Source organism: Lynx canadensis, chromosome A1 (assembly GCF_007474595.2).
Source record: "Lynx canadensis isolate LIC74 chromosome A1, mLynCan4.pri.v2, whole genome shotgun sequence".
Classification (NCBI taxonomy): domain Eukaryota; kingdom Metazoa; phylum Chordata; class Mammalia; order Carnivora; family Felidae; genus Lynx; species Lynx canadensis.
The window spans coordinates 234,425,611-234,451,473 of NC_044303.2; the positions used below are offsets into that span (position 1 = coordinate 234,425,611).

General features: G+C 45.5%; 1 protein-coding gene across 1 annotated transcript in view; it reads right to left on the minus strand.

The window, feature by feature from the left end:
* ADCY2 (adenylate cyclase 2) overlaps positions 1-25,863 on the minus strand; it is a 404,823-nt gene that overhangs the window by 275,118 nt on the left and 103,842 nt on the right. Inside the window, 1 exon segment of the mRNA XM_030332755.1 lies at positions 12,322-12,483. Coding sequence (XP_030188615.1) covers positions 12,322-12,483 — 162 coding nt within the window.

Sequence of the window (25,863 nt, forward strand, 5' to 3'; positions counted from 1 at the left end):
CTGCTTCAAATTCTCTGTCTCCCTCTCTCTCTGCCCCTCCCCTGCTTTCTCTCTCTCTCTCTCTCAAAAATAAATAAACATTAAATTTTTTTTTCAAAAAAAAAAAAAAAAAGAAATCTGGAAAATGGAAAACTAAGTCGAAAGTATCAATAAGACTTCAAATTACAGTGGAGTCACTAGAGTTCAAAAATAAGGGAGTCCAGTGGGCATCTAGGAAGAAACATTATTTCTGCTATCAAGGAAAAGAAAAGAAGCCTTCAGAGTATCATTAGATTACCAAACAGTACTTCAATACACTCCAAAAAGCAGAAATAGCCTGAACAATTCTCTAATCTCAATGCAAAAAACAAACAAAACGCAAGAAACCAAAACCAAAGCAGAAACAAACAAACAAACAAACAAACAAACAAACAACAAAGTAAAACCCCAAAACTGGAATTACTACTAGAAACAGAAAGGAAAAACCCTCTATCCCCCGGTGTGGGGGGACACTGAAGTTTCTCTGTGTCAAAAAATAAAGTCAATCAGCAAGATTATCTAGCAAATAACGATGATGAGCACACAGAAGGCATGGAGCTGAAACAGGTTCTAGAGGGACATTTATAGCAGGTGAGCACTTCCATAAAGAAACAAGAGGGCAACACAAGAAGTTAGGACTGGAAAAGAAAAAGAAAAGCAAAAACAAAACAAAGCAATAAAAACTACGGAAAGAAATGAATGAAGAAAAAAAAAAAAACGAACTAAAAAACACCCCCAAATTAATCAAATAAATTTATCCACAATTCATTCTTTGGAGAAATGAAAATAAACAAAACATTAGCTAGATGAATCAGGAATTAACGGAGAAAGGACAAGTCCCAAGAATAAGAAAGTAACCGGGGAGGAGTACAAATAAACACAATTACAGAGGTAATTGAAACCATGAAAAGAGATTATCCAACACGGAAAATCGCTGAAACCTTGGATGGAAGAGACTGCGTTTATGAGAAAATATCTCTGACAGAAACCAATCCCACAAGAGAAAGCAAATCAAACAGAAGAATGTGCATAGCAAAGTAAGGGCATGGTATCTGGCCTAATGTGGTCTAATCTATAGGAACATTTGAGATGGAAGGGTGCTCACAATGGAGGGGAGCCCTCAGAACCGTCTGTGGCCCGAGGCTAGGGCTGCCTGTTTGCTCTTAATTATGGTCAAAACAGATGCAAAATCTTTCATAAGTTATTGGCCAAAGGAATAAAACATCAAATTAGATTAAAAAAAAAAAAAGACAATATGACCTACTGAGTTAATTCCAAAAATTCAAGAATGTCCAATATTACACAAGGGAAGAAATCATAATATCCTGCCCACGGGTGACAGAAACCGTCTCTTAATACATTCAAGATCCATTCTTTAAAGAAAAACAAAGAAGAAAAAGAGAAAATAAAACTTCTCTAGGAACAAACGGTCACCTCCCTCAAGTTATAAAACCTACTTAACCCGAAAGCCAACATATTGCTTAAAGGAAAAACATCAATCCTACTAAATAAAAACAAAACTAAACAAAATACAGCAGGTAACTATGTCTACTACCACCACCTTAATGTGAATTTTTTATGGAAGTACAATTAGGCAAAACAATTGGAAAGAAAATTAAAACTCAGAAAATGGAAATTCACTTCAAAATGATGTGATTATATGTCTGAAAAACCTCAGATCAAGTGAAAAGTGACTATAAACAATGAAAGAATTCACAAGTCATCAGAAGAAGCGTATTTACTGAAAACCTTTTGAAACCCTTCTGTCAACCTTTTAAAAAATGTGACCACAGCACCTATTTTTAAAAATGGGCCATTGAGCCAATGGCAGATGTTGACTTGTCTACCTGCAACCATTCCTCAGGAATCCTTGGTGATTGCCCTCTGTTTTGTTTAAACAAGGGTGGAATTCTCTGATGTTTCCTCACTTTAAATTCTCCTAGTCCTGCTTTATTTCCCTGTGTGTTACCATAAATATCTTTTTTGAAAAAATTTTAATATTTATTACTTTGAGAGTGAGAGAGACAGAGCGCAAGCAGGGGAGGGGCAGAGAGAGAGTGAGACATAGAATCCAAAGCAGGCTCCAGGCTCTGAGCTGTCGGCAAATAGCCCAACGTGGGGCTCTAACTCACAAACCGTGAGATCATGACCTGAGTCAGATGCTTAACTGACTGAGCCACCCAGGTTCCTCACCATAAAAATCTTTTAATGAGGTATCTTCCTATATTGTGCACCACAGAGCTTACTTGTACCTGAGCAGACAAGAGAAAGGGAACCCCACAGACACCAGCTCAGAGACTACTTGGAGGGTCTGTAGCAATCCAAGATGGGAGAGGAGACCACAGTCCAACTGTGGGAGCTGGTATCTCTAGTGAGTTCGAGAGAAGCCCCAAAAGCTCCCTCACTGTTGGGAACCACAGAATACGACCTTGTTTGAAATAAGGGTCTTTGCAGATGTAATCAAGTTAAGGATGCTGCATGAGATCATCCTGACTTCACAGTAGGGCTCTAAAGACAATGACCAGTGTCTCTGTCTGTAAGGGACAGAAGGGGAGGAGGTGCAAAGACACAAAGAGAAGGAGGCCATGTAAAGACAGACACATAGAGTTTTGAAGCCCCACCCACACCAAAGAATGCCAAGGAGTGCCAGCAACAAGCAGAAGCTGGAGAAAGGCACGAACGCACTCTCCCTCGGAGCCTCCAGAGGGATCCAGCTCTGCCAACACCTTGGTTTTGATTTCTGTGAGAGAATAAATTTCACAGTTTAGAAAGTGCTGTTGTTTTCAGCACCCACGTTGGTGGTAATTTGTTACAGCAGCCCTGGGGAACCAATACAGTATCTCAGCGGGGAGTGGGAGGAGTGATACATAGCGACAGCCCTGTACAGGTGTGTGTGTCTATGACCACAAAACTGATACACGAGATGGCCAGACCCACCTTGTACCATGTAGCTGCTACTGAGTGGGGCAAACTGTAGCCCCCGAGGTTGGTTAGAGCGTAAGAGTGGGCTCCTCCAGGGAACAAGACATTACAGAGAAGGATGGCACAGAAGCTCAAGATGTCCTGCTATAAGTTAATACTATAAATGACTCCTTTTGCACTTCTCCCTCTCATTGTTGACACGGGATGAGCTATATCTCAGGGGGTTCCAAAACCAGGCATTCCATTAACCTACAGGGGCTCAGATCCTCGGGTATTAACAAACCTTCCAAACTCCAGTTACTAGTGCAGTGTGGGCTTCTAGGACCTCGTGAGGATGAAGCTCACTGCCTTAAGTCTGGGTGGGCACACTGCAGGATGGTCAAGCAGACCAGACCTGTGCCCTGAGGATGTGCAACCCAACCCCTGTCCTACTCAAAACTCCATAGGTCATTTGGGACCGTGATTATTGCCATACTCCCCCAAATATTTTTGTTTCCCCTTTCTCTTAGCTTCTGTAAAAGTCATTTAAACTCAGCAAAATGAATAAATGCTGCTGTTGTTTTCCACTATTCATTGAAGGTTAGGGACCAGCCCTGCCGGATAACTGGTTTTTCATATATACTAGTTCATTGAATCAGCACCAAGGCCAGCAACCGTCTAGGGAAGTAGGTGTTCCTGCTGCCATTTTACAGCTGAGAAAACTGAGTAAACTAAAGAATTAGTCCAAGCTCATGTAGCGTTGCAGTCTGGTTCTCCAGGAAGCACATTCTGAGACACAGTTCAGTGGGTACCAGGGAGTTCCCTTCGGATCAATGCCCGCGGGGAAGAAAGGAAGCCAGATGAAGCACAGGGAGAAGCTGAGCTGTGATGAAGGTCTGAGAACTTCCGACAAACCTACAGAAACTCCAGAGCTGCAATGGCCCACCGGAACTGCCCTGAATCAGACCAGGCTAGATAGACTCTATAGGCCCACCTCAATCAGCCATGGATGTGGGCCATCCTTGAAGAGACAGAACCTTGAGCTGGCAGCCCTGTGAAGCTGAGGCAGCCTTAAAGAATCTAAGGGCCAACAACTCCCCAAGAGCTGGGCAGCAAATCTTTCTCTGAGGGGTGGTCCACCTTCCATGTCTACCACACACAGCTAGAAAGTGGGAGCAATGGAATCCAAACCCAGAGCCCACCTGAGGCCAAAGTCCTTGCTCTGTCCACCATCTGCCATGTCAAACCACTCATGAGCTGCTTGAGAAGGATATCAAAAACGATTAACCCAGCGTCTGGCCAGCAGGATCTCACATCTCCTAGGAAAGGCAAAAACCGATGCACATCATTCTCACAGAAGACATGCTGGGATTATCGTTGTAAAGACAGAAAGTACATCCCCTCCCTCTGTTCGAGGCCTGCCCAGTCCCCAATGTACTCCACAAACAAAACGAAATGTTTTAAGTATATTACCAAGCAGCCATTATTATTATTACCTGATGTTTCTTGGAGCTAACCATGCACCTGGCCCAGATAAGTCATTTTCATTTATCATCTCATTCAACCATGTCTGTGGCTAGGAAGAAACTATTGTTACCATTCCCACACTACTGGTAAGTAGCCACATTTCCAGGTCCATCTTTCCTTGCAGTGTCTCCCAGTAATTACGCACACAACCTCTCTCCACTGCACCAAATCACTGAGTTTCTGTCTACTCTTCAAAGAGGTCACTTAGAACCAGAGCAAAATTCTTGCTCAAGTTAAGCTGTAGATACATTTTTCTCTCAAGTTCATACAATTCAGCAAATTCATTATTCATCCTGCAAGTACAAGTTAGAAGTCCTGTGTCCCCATCAGGGGGCTGATTTTCTCATTGTCTTCTAGGAATTTTAAGGAGCAATTACAGGGGGCTCTGGGTGGCTCTGTCAATTGGGTGTCCGACTTCGGCTCAGGTCATGATCTCACAGTTCATGGGTTTGGGCCCCAGGTTGGGCTCTGTGCTGACAGCTCAGAGCCTGGAGCCTGCTTCGGATTCTGTGTCCCCCTCTCTCTCTGCCCCTCCCCCACTCACACTCTGTGTCTCTCTCACTCAAACATGAAAACAAAAAAATGTAGGGGCGCCTGGGTGGCTCAGTCAGTTAAGTGTCCAACTTCAGCTCAGGTCATGATCTCACAGCTTGTGAGTTCGAGCCCCGCGTCGGGCTCTGTGCTGATGGCTCGGAGCCTGGAGCCTGCTTCCGATTCTGTGTCTCCCTCTCTCTCTGGCCCTCTCTCACTCATGTTCTATGTCTCTCTCTCTCTCTCAAAAATAAATATAAAAGAATAAAGAGCAATTATGGATGGATTAATATATGATTAGAATCAATATCTTTCACAAACTATCCTCAAAAATAAACACTTGGAAAGGACAGAGCCTCAGATCCCGGTGTACTGTGGAACGTGGCTGTGTGGGTAGGTGAACACGTGAGGAAAATCACGTGTCAAGATGTCAACCAGTGAGTGTGCCACTCAGCCAACCTGTAATCGATCTATAATGTATCATATATGATATGAATCCGGTGGCTTGAATGAACAGAGGGCACACAGTTTTGATGACAGAATCCAGAAGAGGATACAGAGACTGATGAAGGGTGACTGATCAGCATTGTTCATTTCTCAGGAAACCCTCTTTGTTTCATGCGCCTTTGATCAAATCTCCAAGACAAAAACTCATGGTCTAACAGGGCTTCCTTTCACCTCTGTCCCTTCTGTCCCCTCTTCTAAACAGACTCACAAATGCTGAAAAATAAACCGAGGTCTCATCCCACCATGACAGCAAAATGATTAACTGCCAACAGGAAAGTTCTGTGTCGAGCATTCTTGCCGTTTCACTGTAGGAAAGTGCCAGGACATTCTCCAAGCAGTAGATAGGATGCCCTGCAGTAAAGCATCAATAGTGTTGCTGTTGGTCACTTGCTCCACCAAAGTCTCCCCGGTGGGTGATGGTGTTGAGCTCCGCCATTTAAAGGTGGGGCGGGGATTCCTGCCGGGCTGGGGGCACAAGGAAGGAACAGGAACGAGGAAAGCAGACATGTGCAGTGCCTTAGATCTGCCTTAGGATTCAGTCACATCAGACACTTTCCTATTTTTACCTCTTTTCCAGGCTTACCCCCATTCCTTCCAAATTAGAATGTCGTTAGACCCCATAACTGATAGTTTCCTAAAACAGGATACAGATCCCCCTCCATCGATAGCTAGACGCTACACAAAAGGAACAGTGGTTCAGTGTCCTTTCTTCCCTCTTGTGGAAAGTACTAACATCCTGCGCTTCTCCGAAGACAAGACAGTAGGAAGAGACGTCCAAATTCCCAACAATTAGTCTCCTCCAGAGCCAGAGTCCCGGCAGCTGGTAACCTGCTGTTTTCCTTTTGAGCTTCTCAGATTAGATCCTAAATGCAATTTAATTCCAGACTCCAATATACAGTTCCTGAATTATACTGCAGAAGAATCAGTTATGTAACAAATCTTCATGACTACCGATTATGTTCTTGCCATACGTGACAGACTGTATCTTCTACTTTAGGTCCAAACTAAAATTTTTCAAAGTGTATCTTAAATACGGCAAAGTATCCACCGCATACAGGAACCCTCTACCATTTATCAGAAACAGGAGTAATCCTGTTAGAATAGAAAACCAATAACCACTCCTTCGCTTATCTTCTCTAATAAATATGGGCTCCCAAATAACTGGCTTGTGTAAGTAAATCTGTATTCAAATTAATCCTTGTCTCCTGGGAAAATAAATGATACACAAAATGAAAATCCAGAATGTGGTGTGAATACCAAGGAAAGGAACATTTAAGAAAAGCAAGTAAGTTTCAAATATAAAATGTAATCGTGTAATTGGCAATTCCTGGCGGGGGGGGGAGGGGGGTTGGTAGACTGCTGGCAGTGATGTTGACCTACAGAAGTGTGGCCAACAGAGAAGAGAACACAAGTGTATCTAATCAGATGCACAGGCTGTAGGCTGGACCAACGCTTGAGTGACGGACTCCCTGCCCCTGTCAGGGAGGCAAGCTTCCTGCCCCGCTGCCCTATCTCGTCTCCAGGCCGGCCACCCTCACCCGTGGGCGGGAGCAGGACGCAGCACCACAGCACGAGCGGTGACGTGTCATGCTGTTTTCCTAACCTCAGTCTCCCTTTGCCTGGATACAGCCGTAAGCAAAGAAGACACCTACCTTGCTGCTCTCAGAGAATTTCTACTCAAGTGTGTGCTACCTTACTGATACAAGGAACCTTCTTGTTTTCTAGTTAACCGTGCAATGCTAAGGACTTTTGGGGCTCACGCTACATTTCTGATAGATAAATAAAAGAATTCATCCTTGGGGCACCTGAGTGGTTCAGTAGGTTAAGCTTCTGACTTCGGCTCAGGTCATGATCTCACGGTTCGTAGTTTGAGCCCCGCGTCGGGCTCTGGGCTGACGGCTCAGAGCCTGGAGCCTGCTTCGGATTCTGTGTCTCCCTCTCTCTCTGCCCCTCACCTGCTCTCTCTCTCTCTCAAATAAATAAACATTAAAAGAAAAAAAATTAAATAATGCATTCTTCTTACATCAACAATGTAAAACTGCTTTTTAAGTTTCCTGATATTTGAGGGTCAACCCAGATATCAGAAAAACTGCTCTTTGACACCCAGTTAGGAAAACAAAGACGAAGTAATTACAGGAAAAGCTGAGAGACTAGCACAGTACAAAATGGATCAGAGAGCAGCTGGGAAAAAACTTCTTCCTCTTCCACAAATAAACTCTGTTCAAAAAGTCTTCTTTTTCTTCCATTCCCTTGCCCCATCCTCTCTCCTCCTGCCCTTCTTGTCCATTTCCTTCTCTCCTGAATAACTCAGTCCCCAGCCATCAGGCAGAGCAAGGAACATCTGCATCTAGAGGGGACCAGGGAAGCTGAATTCGCCCAAGGTGATAAAGCTGGGGTGGATTCCAGGAGCCTCTACAATGGGGACGACACAGAGGACACAGCCCCGGTTGGGGGAGGGGGCACCCTCAGATGGACGTGGTGTCATAGCCTGAACCAGGGGAGGGGGACAGGTGTTAGGGGAGGGGAATTTGGGCCAAGTGAGAAGACACCTGTGTGGGGGTAGGGGTGGCGACTGAGATAGGAGACTGGTTACACACCGGCATTGATCCAGTAAGTAAATACGTTAAGAATCATTGAAACTGAACTTTTTTCACTATTGGCTATGGAATCACAAGAGAAAGGGAGAACACTGGCATGAAACTCGTGGCAGGCTGGAAAGACCAGTGTGAAGTCATGGTGTCTAATATGTAGGTATAGATAAAAGTTGATGGAGATGTAAATGCGTGTGCCCCTTGTCTTGGAGTAGTGACAACCCAGTGGGAATGAGAAGACCTACAAGCCTAGAGCTTGCTAAGTGCCACTCTTTACCAAGAAGAACAGGGCTCCTTGGAGGGATGGCAGATTTTAGGGCCAGGGCAGGGAAAGCACGAGATGAGCCTGAAACGTCTTGTTGTGTCAGAAAGCAACGAAGTGCTCAAAGAGTGATGGGGACCATCACCAAAGGTGCAGAAGCCAGCCTGAAGGGGCGCCCACTGGACAAGTCTGAGCCCAGACTTGTGGGTTCATATAAGTGGGCTTATAACCCTCTGTATAGAACAGGGAAACACAAGACGGTCTAGACATCAATAAGTGAATAAAACAGGGTATTTGCCTGGTTTCAAAGTACCTCCCCACAAAATATGCCTTAATTACAAAGAAGAGAAGAGTAATGCCAAAGCGGTAAAGCCTGGCAGACGGCCACCAGACGAAAGACCAACATAAACGATGAGACCCTGAGAGACCATGATGAGAATGCACCATCACCTCTGTGTTTCCTGCCAAAGATGCATCACCTGAATCCATTCATGATGAAACATCAAAGTCAACCTGAAGACCATTTGATAAAGTAGCTGGCATGCCATCCTCAAAAGTGTCAAGATCACAAAAGCCACGGGAGGACTAAGGGGTTGCTGCAGATTGAAAGACACCAAAGAGATTAGAGAACACACGGCAACGTTGCAGAATTCTGATCTGGGCCCTTTTCTGTAAAGGACGTTGTTGGGAAAGCTGGGTGAATCTGAATCACAACAGCAGAGCCATGTGAATTTCCCAATTTTCATAGTTGCATTATGGTTAAGTGCAATGGCATTGTACGAGATACTGTCTAAAGCATTTAGCGGCTCCGACTTGAGCTCAGGCCATGATCTTATGGTTCGTGAGTTCAAGCCCCGTGTCGGGCTCTGTGTTGACAGCTCAGAGCCTGGAACCTGCTTCGGAATCTGTGTCTCCCTCTCCCTCTGTGCCCCCCCCCCAGCTCGTTCTCTCTCTCTCTCAAAATAAATAAACATTAAAAATAATAGTAATAAATAAAGCATTTAGGAGCAATGAGACATTAGACTGGTAACTTATCTTTTGGTGGATTAGGAAAAAAAATTCTCTGTATTAGATTTGGAACTTATTGGTAGGTCTGTGATTGTTTCAAAATAAAAGTAAAAAAAAAAGTTAGGGATTATACTTTATATCTAAATGTACTAGAAATGCTCATTCATCACTTTCAGTGATTAACTAAATTCCCTCAGTTGGGTAATATATTGTAGCCTGAGACTGAATTCTACTTCAAGATAAATGCTGGGAAAATAAATGTGCCGAGAACAATGAACTCTGTTAATCAACGTGGAAGGGAATAGGGTTTTCTATGAAGTCGACATTTTGGTTAACAGAGAAGCATTACATGCTATCAGTGGATTGCCAATGTTCCAAAAATAAAGTGAGACATATTTTTCTTTTCTTTCTTTATTTTTTTGAGAGAGAGAGAAAGCATGAGTGGGGGAGAGGGGCAGAGGCAGGGTGGGGCGGGGGCGGGGAGAATCTCAAGCAGGCTCCATGCGGAGCGCCAAGCCCAACACAGGGCTCATTCCCATGAACCATGACATCATGACCTGGGCCAAAATCAAGAGGGGGATGCTCAACCAACTGAGCCACCCAGGTATCCCCAAACAAACATTAATATGGGTCCACGCTAAACAAAATGCACTCCGTCTTCAGCGGTTTATAATGTAGGGGGACACTGATCACCACTCATCAGCAAACCTCTTTCTTCATATGAAACCAACAGCCTTTCAGTAATTTCGCATTAAACAATTATACCATGGCAGTATAACCACCTAATGTGTATCATCCTAATTTATGTACACTTTTCATCAACAGTTATCAATGAAGTGTTTTTCTCCCATCACAAAGCAGTGCTATTTGTAGGTTACATGTCCAGCAGTGGCCAAAGGTGCTTAAATCTCTTTTCCTCATGACTTTGACATCTACCAACGGACCTTCCATTTTCAATCTGTCAGTGTATCCTGCCTTTCCCTGCCCTCGGAATCATTGTGAAATTACTTCTGAAGAAAAGGAAAACTGGCGTTCTGTTCTTCTGCTTCCTTTCAATGTTATTCTTACATGGAATCATTTGGAATGAAAACCTTTTATTCTTTTTTGCTCTTCCAGAATTATCCTATCTCTGGCTGTCCACCGATAAAAATTGTTTTTCTTTGTGTGCTTGGAAAATTGAGTAACTGAATGTTTAAGATTACATTCTTTCCCAATTTTTTGAACTTGCAGAAGAAAATAAAAATGCTCTGAAAGAAAAGCAAACTCACTACAGTACGTAGTGACCTAGAATACATCAGATTCTTGACAAACCATTTATTCCCCCCCCTCCGCTTTTTTTTTTAAACCCATTTGATCCTTACAGGCATGTATCTTAATCCTCCTTTCCAAGATATTTTTTCTATTACATCTGCCCCAGCAGACACTGTATTTATTCATGAAGGGGCCAAAGAGATAGGTACGAAATGTTCAGCGGATGTGTTCTAGGGTAACCTAAAACCAGGAAAGTGTTGTAAGCCATGAAAGCAGGCTTGAGTGCCCCCGTGTCTGTGTGATGAGGGCTTTCCCGCAGTGATTGTCATAATGTCAGCTGGCTCAGCTGATCACATACCCGTTCCTACTGCTGAAACAGACCCACCCCCCCCAAGCCCCACTCCAGGGAGACTGGAAAAATGGAATTTATGGGAGAGAGGAGACACATCCCATAAATATCTTCAAGGGAGGCTCTGACATGCGGCGCAAGGAAGTAAAAGCTGGGGCAGAGCCCGTACAAAAAGGAACATTTCCCCCGCCTCTTCCCAGGCGCAGCTGCATTGTTTCTTCTTTTCATAAAACACCACCTTCGTTCCTTCCTTTGATCCGTTACTGACGGGTCGCCATCTGGGCCTCGGGTGGTGCCGGCTACTCGGGCCAGTGGCAGGGAATGCGTGCGGGCACGTGGCTTTGCTCCACGTCTGAACCAGTCAGCGGGAACCTGGAGCCCACCGTGCAGAATCGGGGCCAGGGTTCTGACGCTCACCCCGTGCCAGCGAAGGCTGTCTTTCAGACCGCTCCGACTGAACGCCGGGCTCCACAGGAGCTCTAGGAGAGGAATGTTGAGAAAAGGGATCCCCAGAAGGCTTTCCAGCTAAGCGGGATTTCCAGACACCCAAGGATAAGCCTCCAGCTCTATGTCAAGTTTCCAAATGAAACATTCCACCGAGTGAACGACAAACGGGTTTCTCAGACCCCACAGGGCTCGTGTGATCCGTGTCTAAACCCCCACTTTGAATGGCAGTGCTGTTCCTAACCAGTCCTCTCACCCTCGGCGTTTTTACACCATGGCTGCATTTCTTAAATTTGATTCTAACAGAGCGTAATTGAACATACCTGTTTCAAGTAAAAAAAAAAAAGATACTTAGGGACAACTCCAAACCACTGACCCTCATGTTTATGGATGTGCATAGCAGGAAATCAAGTCACTTTTCAAATGCTTTTAACTAATTAAACACAACGGCTTCTTCGAAACCCCACTTACTAGCAAAGCTAAATTTGCTGTCGTAGCATTTGAAAGATTTATTTATTTATTTTTTTAATGCCCACGGACCTTCCAGAAGATCAGGAAATGGAGATCTTTCCCCCTCTGTAAAGAGAGGGCTTTATCGGATATGAAGGTGGGGGAGAATTATGAATTTAACTGTGTAAGTTATTTTCACTCTAAAAACAGGGTGCTGAATTGCAACGCATAGTAAGAACAGCTTTGAAGCATCCACAGTCATACGACCATCCAGTAACCAGCAACGTGGAGCGGCCGTCCGCAACGTTCGCTGTTGCTGACTGCTACGTGCTGATGCCGCTGCTGGAGGTGGGGTGTGGCGGGCTCCCCACTAGCAACACGGAGCCACCTCGGGCACCTGCCGGGTACCCCAGTCGCACCCCGAACAGGTGCACGGCACCCCTGGCACCCAGAGGTGGGGGAGGGGGGCACCGGTCACCCACCTGCCAGACCAGGTGCTCCTTGGCCCCGGGCGTTGCGGACAGGCAGATGCTCAGCACGACGGTGTGGGAGGAGGCCGTGAGCACGCTGGCGATGATGGCGTCTCGCATGTTGAAGGGGAGCATGGTGTATACCACGAAGATAATGAAGAGGAAGAAGGACACCTACGGGAGAAGAACAGGGAGAGTCAGCAAGAGCGCCCGTCCCCAGTGCTTCTCTCCCTTGCCCACGAAAGGCTGCACAAGACGCCGCGAACTGCACCCGTGTAGTTTTGTGTTTTTCTTCTTTAATGTTTACTTATTTTTGAAAGAGACAGAGAGAGACTAAGCACAAGTTGGGGAGGGGCACAGAGAGAGGGAGACACAGACTCCGAAGCGGCTTCCAGGCTCTGAGCTGTCAGCACAGAGCCCGACGCGGGGCTCGGACCCACAAACCGCGAGATCGGGACCTGAGCCGAAGTCGGACGCCCAACCGACCGAGCCACCCAGGCGTCCCGAACCGCACCCATTTAGAGAGTAGTATTATGAGAAAATAAGACAGCACATTCAAACAAACCCAATGGATTACAATAAAGGACTAACTCTTGTGAGGGGGACGAGAAAAATCATTCTTTTTCAAGATCTGAAGATTTCCAACTTTCATCCCCAAACTACTGCAGACATTAGGTAACTCTGAGCACTCTCTGGATCCGGACGCAAGCCGGTCCCCAACTCCTCGGGTTTAGTATCTGTGCTTCCAAACACACATCTGGATTCCTGAGCTATGTCTCCACCTGTGTCGGGAGATCCCTGGAGGGTGGTCGGGTTTCATCTGGGGGAGCTGATGCAAGAGGATCGAGTGGTGTGGACGTGTAACAGATTGAAACAGCTCAGAGGTGGTTCAGCTGTTATCAACACCACTTGGCACGTTCTCCAAAAGTTAAGCCCAGAACCACCTTAGGACCCAGTGACCCCGTTCTTAAGTACGTATCTTAAAGAACGGAAAACAGGCATTCAAACAGATACATGCACACACGTGTTTGCAACAGCACGATTCACAACAGGCAAAAGGCGGAAACCACACAAATGTCCACCAGTGGATGAACGGATACACGGCCTGTGGCACATCCATGCAATGGGATACTAGTGGGCCAGAAGAAGCAATGACGTACTGAGATAACATGTTTTAACACAGATGAACCCCAAGAGCATTATGCTAAGAGAACGCAGCTAAGGCAAAAGCCCACATACTGTAAGGTTCCATTTGTACGGACTATCTAGAAGAGATAAATGAACAGAGACGGGCAGCAAACTGGTGGCTACCAGGGGCTGGAAAAGGGGGTAGGGGAAGTCACCACCTGGTAGGCGCAGAGGTCCCTTTTGGGGTGATGACAGACTTCCTGGGATGGGATGGAGGCGATGGTCGCAGAACACTGTGAATGTACTAAATGCCACCATATTCTTCCTTTTAAAATGGCTAACTGATGTTATGTGAACGTCACCTCAGTGAGAAAGAAAAGCCATAGGAGAGCTTACAGAAAGATTCGGAATGGAAAAGGGAATGGCTTAGTAGGTAACCGAACAGGCCGTTTTCGTCAAAAAAGCAGCAGAGACAGAAGAACACTGAGGGGGGTGAAAAGGTGATAAATCAAGTGGGGAAAGAGCCAAGGTCAGGGAAACAGAAGAGCGGCATCAGGAGAGCTCCGCCCCACAGCTCTTCACTCAAGAACAAAAGGGAAGCTAAGTAAGGAAAGAGCTCGTCCCGCGTGCAGAGTGACCCGTGTTGCATAAGGAACCCCAAACCCCAGCACAGCTGGAAAGACAGGGAGACACCATGCCAGCTCTTCTGCGGGGAGTCAGGACGTGTGTTCGCGAGAAGGACCTGGGCACCAGGCGCTGCTCACGGTGGGTCTGAAGACAGCAAGGGCTGCAAGGACACCGGGCCCAGGCTCGCCCCCCTTCCTGCATGAACAAGGGGAGCCGCACCACAGGTCATGATCAAAAAGTAATGGTCACCATTTCACTGTCCAGGGGTCTGCGGTATAAGCTCCATGGGTACAAGCATCACAGACAAAAGGGCATATGGAAGATCAGGGGCGCAACCTAAAAAGAAATTTGGACCTCTCAAACATGCCCCTTCCTTTTCTCCCAAACACCTGCTCATTGGACAAGCACGTATGAAGCTTCTCTGAGGTTCTGGAGGTGGAGGACAGATGCAGAATCCTGGCTCTCAGGCACGTGAAAGTCACGTGTATCAGCCGTCACTTTACAGCTGATGTATCCGGAGAGAAGGGGTACCCAAGCCCCACTCCGGCGAGACACTGGGTGAAGTCCCTGGGTCATCTTCTCTAAGATCCTGCAAGTTCAAGCGTCTCAGAAAAACAGCCAAGAAGAATCCCACCAGGAGTGTGAAAACGAATCCAGGAATCCCCCTTAGGGAGCTTTGGTTGGGTATGGCCCATCTGTTCTATGCCCACTCCTCCTAATTCAGTCTAGTCATAATGGACTTCAGGCCAAAACATATGGGCAAAAGGATCACCATGGCCATACTATTTTGCTGGTAAATACTTTTTTATTTTACCTCTTTAAAAAGACTGTGAAGGGGCGCCTGGGTGGCTCAGTCGGTTAAGCCTCCGACTTCAGCTCAGGTCACGATCTCACGGTCCGTGAGTTCGAGCCCCGCGTCGGGCTCTGGGCTGATGGCCCGGAGCCTGGAGCCTGCTTCCGATTCTGTGTCTCCCTCTCTCTCTGCCCCTCCCCCGTTCATGCTCGGTCTCTCTCTGTCCCAAAAATAAATAAACGTTAAAAAAATTAAAAAAAGACTGTGAAGATGCTTTTCATTCATGTATTATTATACAGCATTCTACACTTTCTATTCCATATATGGAATGGGAAAAAAATATGTTAGACAGTTTATGTACCAAAACACCTAGTATTGATGGGAAGAAACCAGGCGTTTCTTCGGAGGGACCTTTCTGAGCTAGGTGCCAATCGACCCAAGCAGACTGGGGCAGTCCCCTGCCTCCACTTCCCAAGAAGAGAATATACAGAGTGATTTCTCAGAGCCCCAAATCAGATTTCAAAACTGCCAAGAACCAGCACATGCATTTAAGGAGCACTCAGTGTACAAGTGCCTTCTCCACTCTTCAATAGTTGCATCCTGCTTTCTAAAAGGGGTATCACTGACCCAGAGAAATGGGAAACTTGGCCAATATCTCCCAACCAGTCAGTGTCAAAGCCCAAATAGCAATCCACGGGTTTAATTCTTCTACGTGTTCTTGGTAAAGAGTTTGACCAAGACAAACTTTCCCCTGATAGGAATCCCATGAAGCTGGGATTCATGGGATTTTTCCCCTGATAGAAATCTTTCCCCTGATAGAAATCTTTCCCCTGATAGAAATCCCCTATCTTTCCCCTGATAGAAATCCCATGAAGCTGAAGGTCTAACAGAAGACACACGTGCACACAAGACATTCTTGCAAGTTTGACGTGGAAAGACAGCAGCTCTTTCCCCTCCTGCTAAGACAATCACAGGAAGTGCCCGACATCTTGGCTCAGATGCTGAACTCTTTCAGTAAGTAGGACCGATTTTTAATGATCATTATGAAATTTCTAATGTTTCAAGATTTGTTCATATTTCCTTCATTTCTATACGCTTAACTTTCAGTTTGTGTTTACAGACTGGTGGTTTATGATAAATGGTAACACACAACAATGAACATTTAACAAAATTGTCAGTTAGAGGGGAGCCTGGGTGACTCAGTCAGTTAAGCGTCTAACTCTTGACTTTGGCTCAGGTCATGATCTCACAGTTCAGGAGTTTGAGCCCCATGTCAGGCTCTGTACTGACACGCAGAGCCTGCTTGAGATTCTCTCTCTCTCTCTGTGTGTGTGTGTGTGTGTGTGTGTGTGTGTGTGTGTGTGTGTCCCCCTCCCCCGTGCTCACTCTCTCTCTCTCAAAAGTAAATAGATAGATAATTGTGCATGGTCATGGCTTATTGAGAAAATTAAATTTACTTTGGAATCTCTACTACAAATTTACAGGAAATATTTTTAATCCAGACACTGTTATTTCTACACACGGCATTAATGAAAAATCCTATTTCCTACAAGAGGTATCAAATGATTATTTTCAGGGGCACCTGGGTGGCTCAGTCAGTTGAGTGTTGGACTTTAGCTCAAGTCATGATCTCACAGTTCTTGGGTTTGAGCCCCTGCATCGGGCTCTGTGCTGCAGTGCAGAACCTGCTTGGGCTTCTCTCTCTCCCTCTCTCTACCTCCTCCCCTGCTCACACTTGCTCTCTCTCTCTCTCTCTCTCTCTCTCAAAAATAAACATTAAAAAATGGTTATTTCAAGTATTAGAATTGACAATTACAAAAAAGAGCCTCTCTTAAACAACTACAGTTTTCCTCTAATGCAAAAACCTGCAGTTCTTTGAAATTACCGTAACTTTTGAACAGCTTAATTTTGGACAGCTTTAAAACTCTAACATTATTTCAATTATTTTACAGTTCAGCAGACATTTTGAGCTTTGAAAAGGAAGCACATGGAAAGCTTATCTGCATTAACCAAATGGAGGATAGACATTCTGTTTTCCAAATACAATTACTCCTGTTAAGTGTTCATTTTTAGATGACAAAATGAATTTTTTTAAAGGTCAATTAAGCAAGCTGTATTAAATCAAGTTTTGAATTTTAGTGGCAGCATTTCAGGAACAGCACGAGGTGCCCAGAGAGCCTTCCACAGGCTGGACGAGGAAGAAGAAAGTCAAGTGTGGCTGCAAGCCCCACATAGGGAACAGTCTTCACTTCTCATTGCTTCCAGAGGAGCTCTATTTTTCCTTTTAGCCTTCTTTCCAAAGCAACTTCAACTAGGGCCATATGTAAAACCAAAATGGATTTGGCACATCTAAAGAACGTGTGGGTTAAAAGCTCCAAAAAGGCGAATGCAAGCACTTGGGTTTCCATGTTCCCATGGGGACATTTCCATGACTGACAGCCTCCCTGACTGTATCTCTGTCCGGAGGCTGAAGAAAGGGGAGCCACCGGTGTGATTACTGAGACCCTGCACAGACCCCTGCATCAGCGTGACACTGGAAGAGGTGGAACTCCTCCCCAAAACACCCGACTGAAGTGTTTCCCTTAACTTAGGCCGCCATTTGCCTTTTGTGAGACATCCACATCTTTCTCTCTGGGCTACTTGAACCTCAAGCGCTGTAAGTTTCAAACCAAGTTAAGAGCTTCTTTGTTATGTTCTTAAACCTATTCCTCTCGAAGGGTAACGCAATCCTGCCCACGATGTCTTTGTCCCCAACAACCCAGGTGCAAACTTTTAAGCCTCGCCGTTGACAATTCTTCACGTCCACACTCGAAAACAATGTCTTCTTACTTTAGGACCCCAGAGTCTCGCATCTGTTTGTCTGCGCTTCTCCACCCTTACTTCCACGAGGCTCATGACCTTCCCATCTGTTAAATACGCTTCCGTACTTTTCTCTTCCTCCTCCCCATCCCCCGACAAGGGAGCCAGAGTGCATATCCTTCCTCGTTTTTGCCTGTCCCACCCCATTCTCCATGCTTCTGGTAATCATTAGGACTCATCACCAAATATTTCTAACTCCCTTCCTTCTGGGAACATAGTACCAATGCAGTGAGCATTTTCTTTTAAGTCAGAGGAAGCCATATGACTTGCTTTGACAAATAAAGTGTGGGAAGAAGACATATGTTATGTTTTGGGTAGAAATTACTGCACAACTTACCAAGCCCCCTCCCCTCCCTGGCAATCATGGAAACATGACGTTGGACCTCCTCCCAAGCTTCGTGTCAAGTGAGGGGCAGATTCCCTCAGCTGACCCACACGGACCTGTGTTCATTTGAACCTGCCATAATCCTTTGTGGCAGTAAGCCCCTGGGACCCCAAGCACAGCTTGGGTGGTCCTGACTGACACCAAGCTCATACAACACATACACACACACACACACACACACACACACACACACACACACACACACGAGTTTTACTGATGGATAGATTAGATTCCTTTATATGCATTACTCTGCAATTTGCTTTTAGCACTGAATTATACATCATGGGCATCTTTCCAAGTCTGGAGATGTGAATATATGATTTACTTTTTACCAATTACAAAATATTCCACAGTAACAGATGCACCAGATTTTCCTTGCACTAGCATTTCCTTACTGCTGATCATTCATGGCAAGTTAGGCGCCCCTTATCCAACTGCTGTGGTAATATTCTCATGGATCTCCCTTTCTCCAACATTCTTCTTTCCCTAATCCAGCCAACATACAGCTGCTAGATTCGTGATGCTGAAGACACAGGTCCAGTTAGTTCCTTCCTTGGATGAACCTTTCCTCTGGCTAACCCCTGTGCTCAGAACTCTTCTCCTCAAGGGCCCTCACGGTCACAGAAGAAAAGTGGAAACTACATGGGCTGGAGGTCAAGACTCCCCAGACTGGCTTTTCACCTCTTTCTAGAGCCACTTCAAGGACAAACTTTTATCATCTCTCCACCCACACTCTCCAGCTGCCCCCATCTCATTCAGAGTACAGGTCCTGCCAATGGCCACCAGTCCCCAGATGTGGCCTCCTGGGGCCACCTCCCCTTTACTCCACCCACTCACTCCTTCCCTCCATCTGGCCTCCAGGGCTGTTTCTGGGGTCTGCCCAGAATGCTCATTCCTGGGTGCTCTGCCCATGCCTCCCCTGCCTGGCTTCCTCTCTGCACTCGGGTCTCTGCTCACTGTTACACTTTTAAGCATCTCTGCTCTTTTGGGGGACACAATTCAAACCATAGTATCAAGATCATGCCGTAGATCAGACCAGACTTTCGATTTCAACTCCTTTCCCTCCATTTTACATCTCATACGCCATTTCCACGTGGAGGATAAAGAATAAACTTCACAGTTATTTACAGTTTATGAATGAATCACAAATCATTTCATACAAATGATTTTTTTTTTTACTTTTTTAAACGGAAAAATTGTTGCAAACATGGAGAAGAGCTGAGGTACCACTTAAGCAACGGTTAGAAAGACACAGAAATGGTCCTAACCTGACTCTACACAGATCTGGTCTTTGACCACCCAGGTCCCTGGTGCAAAGTCCGTGGATTTTCAGAGTGTGGTTCACATTTGTTTCAGAGTTCAATGGCAAGCAGAACGTTCCCAGACGTGTCAACAGTAGCTTCAAAGATGGAGCTTCCAGTTTTTCCATCCAAATGGTACCCCAGCGTTACTGTCCTCACGCAGCTCTGCCGTCTAACCCCACTTCCCCGAGCACACACAAGCAAGCACGATCAGGAAGATAATCAGGATTACTTATGTAAATCGCCATGGTTCTGTTGAGGATACACCATCTGAGAAACATTTTCTACTCTTTTATGCTAATAGTGCTAAGAGAAATAACATCCCAGTGAACATACGTATTTTATAATCAGAAGACGAGCTCCTCAAATTGTTCTCTCCCACAAATCTCGGAGAAATCAAAAATAGCACAGTGTTGAAAGTACTAGCTTAATTTTCAAAGACAGAGATTTCACTAAAAGCCATAGGAATTATACCTGCTTGACTGGAGCATGAATTGTAGTTCTTTTAACGCGGTCGCTTGTTGTTTTAGAATACGACTACAAATGCCAAAGTTTCGCAAAATTTCCCAAGGGAAAGAGGGAATTCTTGACCGTATCGATCTAACTGAGCATTCTGGAAGTAAATTCTAAATATGAACAAAACTTTTCTTTCTGAATGGTACCCTTCCACCTCAAAGGATTGCTGGCTTTGAGAATATCTATGCCACTATTTAGGAGAATTTACATTTTTGTCTGGAAACAACTAGCAAGATATTTAGCCAGAAGTGTGCTTTAACTTTCCTCTTAAGATTTTGTTTCAATTCCAGTAGAGTTAACATACAGTCTACTATCAGTCTTAGGTGTAGAATTTAGTGATTCGACATTCCATACAACACCCGGTGCTCGTCACGACGAGTGCGCTCCTTAATTCCCCCCACCTGTCTCACCCACCTCCCCCCACCCCTGCCGCCCACCTCCCCTCTGGTAACCATGGGTTTGTTCTCTGCAGTTAAGAGTCTGTTTCTTGGTCTGCCTCTCTCTCCCTTTGCTCTTTTGTTGAGATGCAAAATGATACTTACCTTTTCATCTAGATTAGTATTTTCTTTTCTGTTATCGATCATACTTTCTATAAGGACTGGAGTCACTGTTCCATTTCTTAGTACAAATATCACAACTGTGCAAACAGCCTTTTCTTTAATTGGGGGCCCTCAGTCATACCAATGTTTAATGCTAAGACATCAGTGTATGTCAGGCTTCTGTGAGTGTCTCTTTATGATTACTCTTTTTAGGTTTATCTTCTTCCCCCTTCCCCTTTTTCTTTCCCAGGTCCTCCCACTGGGGAGGGTATGCACTTGTACATCTGTATCTATATCTCTATATGTGTGTGCATATACACATACAGAGAAACACATGTATATTATATACATATACACATACACACACATATACATATACATACATATATGTAATCCCTGTGTGTGTGCGTGTGTATGCATATACAGACTTTGGGGAATCCACATATGCCACCCCACTAAAATCCCATCAAACCTCAGCTCTGGTATCAGTTAAGAAGCCACCTCTCCTCCGCTTAGAGACATAGGCTTTCCCACAAGTACGAGTCAAGGGAAGGACGGTCTGCTCCACAGAGGAAGTCTAGATCTCTGACTGAGGTTGAATTCAACACAATTAATGTCATGGATGCTTCCAGATGCTTCTGGAACTTTCTCAGGTTCCATTCTCTTATCAACCACTCTGGCTTCCCAGGGCCTCACACGACTTTACACGGGTCTATAGGCTGAGCACACTGTCTCAGTCCTAAGATCTAATTCTGAATTTCATGCTTATGCACCACAGTAGATTACACAAACACAACAGCCAAATCGTCATTAATACTATTTACAGGAAAGCATTACAGAGACTCTAGATCATCAGAAGAGGCTCAAGTACGGGGGAGCAATTCTCATTACACAGATTTGATCTCTCCAACCTCCAACCTTTGTCCTCACATTCTCTCCCATCTCACTTGATGAAACTTCTAGTCCCCATCCTAGGAACTATTGTTAATAATTTTCTCTTCCTCGTTCTCTTGATCCTTAGAAGACATCCTGAATCCGCCTACCCCTTTCCACCTGGGGCTACACCTCTAGCCCAACTCATACGATCACCTCTGGATTCTTGCAAAAGCATCCGCCTACACTAGTGCCCTCTAGAATGAATTTCCCACACAGAAGTTCAAGGGTTTCTTTTAAAATTGAGATACATGGGGCGCCTGGGTGGCGCAGTCGGTTAAGCGTCCGACTTCAGCCAGGTCACGATCTCGCGCTCCGGGAGTTCGAGCCCCGCGTCGGGCTCTGGGCTGACGGCTCGGAGCCTGGAGCCTGTTTCCGATTCTGTGTCTCCCTCTCTCTCTGCCCCTCCCCCGTTCATGCTCTGTCTCTCTCTGTCCCAAAAATAATAAAATAAAACGTTGAAAAAAAAATTATTAAAATTGAGATACAATTTACATATGATGTGTGCGCTTAAGGTGTACAACACGATACTTTTACACACTGCAATACAGTTACCACTTCTAGGTACATATCCAAATGAAATGAGAACAGGATGTTGAAAACTCCCGAGTTCGCTGCAGCGTTATTCATGACACCAAGAGACGGAACAATCTGAGCGTCCATCAGTAGATACGTGCGTGAAGATAAGAGATACATAACACACAGTGGAGTATTTTTCAGTCATGAGAAGGAAAGAAACCCCGCCCTTTGCAACAACATGGATGGACCCTGAAGGCATCATGCTAAGTGAGATAAGTCCGAAAGAGAAGGGCACTGATGATTTACTGATACGTAGGGCACCACATAGATGTAGAATCTAAAATTTGAAAAAAGCCACCCTCGTAGGAAGAGTAGAACAGTGGTTAGGATGGCAGGTCCGTGGGGAAATCTTCAAGGGGTACGAACTTGCAGTTAGAAGTTCGGGGAATTGAAAGCACAGTATGGTGATTAAGCAGCAACTCAGTATCACACGCGTCCAAGTTGCTAAGAAATCAGACCTTAAGTGTCTTCCCCACAAAACAGGAATGATACTCCTGGGCTATGATGGAGCCATCAGGTAACATGTCACGGTAATCAAAGTGACCTTTTAACACGTTAAGACCGGCCACGCCACTCCCCTTGGTGTATATCCCGCCACTGGCTTTCTGTAACACCGAGGATATAAAACACGCAAAGTCCTCATCCATGCCAGCGAGGGTTCCTCATGTTCTGGCCTGACTGACACCTCCAATCTCCTCTCTCACCAACTCCCATCACCCACATCCACAGTCCCTCCATACTGGCCTTCTCGCTGGTCCCTGAACCTCAGGGCCTTTGCACGTTCTGTTCTTCTGCCCCTAGTGTTCTTCCTCCACCCTCCCTTGGCTGGCTTCTTCCTGTCATTCACAGCTCCCCAACTCAAACACCACCTCCCCAGAGAGAATCCACTGATCCCCCTGCTGACAATATCTCCCCATTCATACCCTAGCGAATCACCTCGTTTTCAGTTCTTCGTATCATTATTGGAATCGGAGCGTTTACTTTGATAGTTTTCTAATCCTTCTTTTCCGTCTCCCCCATGTAAATGTAGGCTCACAGGGACAAGGGCTGCGTATGGGTGCTTCCCTGCACCTGAGCACAAGACCTGTCACATAAAAGACCTCCGCAGACACTTGCAGAAGGAAGGGATGCAACACGGCGGGTGCAGTGACACACGAAAGCTGCGAGCAGGGAAGCCTGAGGCAGCTGACCGACGACGAGAGGCATGTGCTCGGGGAGGTGTTAACCCAAGGGCACTCCCCAGACGTGCATCAATCCCACCGCCACCTGGCGGGTCGCTGGACACCTCTGGTTTTCGGCCCAGCTCACCTCAAGCCCTGACGGGTGACAAAGATACAGGAGACTAGCAGACATCACGGCCACATACTCTTCATTCAAAGACCCACACAAGCTGTAAATAATTAAAACCACTTCGGCGCAAGTAACGAAAACGAAACCCACTTCCCACTGTCAATCCTGTAAGTGTCTGATGACCTCTGGCTGGGTGGATATGTGGGCTCACGGTCCATGCGGCACAGGGGACACAGGCTTCCTCGGCACTTCTCGGTGCTCCCTGGACCAACAATGACCTTGAACTGTCCTTTCCGTTGTGGAGCTCATACGCCTGGTACACCACGGGTACGCCTCGCACCTGGGCCCCAGCTCACCCGGGAGCTTGTCAGAAATACATGCTCTTGGGCCCCGCCCTGTGTGGATGGATTTGACTCTCTACTGTAATCCTGTTCCGGGGTGATGTGCGTGGGACCCATGCTGATTCCTGAAAGGCTGTCATTGGGTTCAATGGTCAGTCACTCGTCCTCTGGTGGCCATCACTGCAGGGAATTAGCAATATTCGAACCAGAAAGACCCATGGGACAAGGGAAATGTATGGTCAAAGTCTGGTGCTAAACACCTACTGAGTTAATCAACAAATCAGTGAATTGCGATGAATAATTTCTTGTCTTTGACCTGGTTACCAGATTTTATTTCTTGAGTCCTCCATGCCAATTTTATTTTTTTTAATAGAATTAATTATCAAATTGGTTTCCATAACACCCAGTGCTCATCCCAAGTGCCCTGCTCAGTGCCCATCCCCCAGTTTCCTCTCCCCCAGCCCCCCATCCACCCTCAGTTTGTACTCCGTACTTAAGAGTCTCTTATGGTTTGCCTCCCTCCCTCTCTGTTTGTAACTTTTCCCCCCCTTCCCCTCCCCCATGGTCTTCTGTTAAGTTTCTCAAGATCCACGTATGAGTGAAAATACAGTGTGGAGGTTCCTCAAAAAATTAAAAATAGACCTACCCTACGGACCCAGCAATAGCACTGCTAGGAATTTACCCAAGGGATACAGGAGTACTGATGCATAGGGGCACTTGTACCCCAATGTTTATAGCAGCACTCTCAACAATAGCCAGATTATGGAAAGAGCCTAAATGTCCATCAACTGACGAATGGGTAAAGAAGATGAGGTTAATATACACAATGGGATAGTACTTGGCAATGAGAAAGAATGAAATCTGGCCATTTGCAGCAACGTGGATGGAACTGGAGGGTATTATGCTGAGTGAAGTAAATCAGAGAAAGACAGATACCAATTTGATTTTCAAACGAAGACCAGGATTTAAAAAATACATGTATTTATTTCCAGTGTCATTTCCACTAAACAAGCAAAAAGGCCCAGATCCACATCACACACCTTCCTCTGTGTGGTCCCTACTCCACTCTGCTGACGGGAAGCCCTCGTGTCACAGGAGAAAACGGAGCTGTCCCAGAGTCATCGGAGAGTATCTCTCAGTCAACCCTTGAAAAGTTCAAGTAGAACCCCATATTTCTTACCATGAAAAACATACTTAGAAATCCTTGGAAATGAACTTTATACTATTCCCAAACCTCCTTTATGGCCATAATTCACAATAAAACTTGGGGACACCTTGATGACTTAATAATAGAAAAGCGTTTCTACCTCCTCCACAGTTAGCTTCAGCCAAGATTTCCCAAGTATCAACCCCATCAGGATAGAATATGAAAACATTTCTTCAAATGCCTATGTTATTAGGCAAAAGACTATGTTCTTTGACAGAGCTGGGGCTGCAGAGAGTAATGATGAAATCATGAACCACCGCGTACCTCTCATATTCCTCTGAAATGTCATTCAGAGTCAGGGAGACCGATGGAACCAGAGGAGAAACAGTAGCTCCCACTGTGCCTCTTTTCATTTAAAGGAAGTAGGAGGGAGATCATAAATTTTAAAAAGCTTGAAAAAAAGAACAGTAGGATGTAAAAACCCCTACCTCCTCAGGGAACAAAGGCAGCTGACTGTCCGCCCAGCCCTCCGTCTGTTGGGAACCCTGACGTGGTTTCCTTTCCTCGGTCCTTCTCTTCCTCCTGACTCCTGGTCTGGTTCTGGGTATCTCTGTGTGCCATTTTCACCTCTTCACTCATCATTCGTATTCATGTATCCCCTAGCATTTTTTTGAACTGTACACTATATAAGGCATTTTATTAGCTATGACAGAGAAGACACTTGAAATGGCTTGGAATGAAGGCCAATTTCCAAACGTATCCATTTACTTCCCTTATCTCCTTCCCCACCTCATAGTCACATAGTGACGGCAGAGTCCGTCTGTAACTCTGGTGAGTTTAGAGTGAAAAATCGGTAAACTTCCCACCAGCAATCAGCAAACCACCACGTATGAATGTGGGCTACCGTCTTCATTGTGAAAGCATCTAAGTTGTGCTCCTTGGGCCTAAAAAAATAGTGTAGTGTTTCCCCTTACATTCCTCTTTCCCAGAGCATCTATTCACATTTTTTAAAGATTTGTTTTGGATAATGATTACTTGGCCAAGACAAAAATGAGAACACAAAGCATTCCTGAATGCTCCTCAGTTAGACAGGGTTTCCTAACATACCAGAGGTGG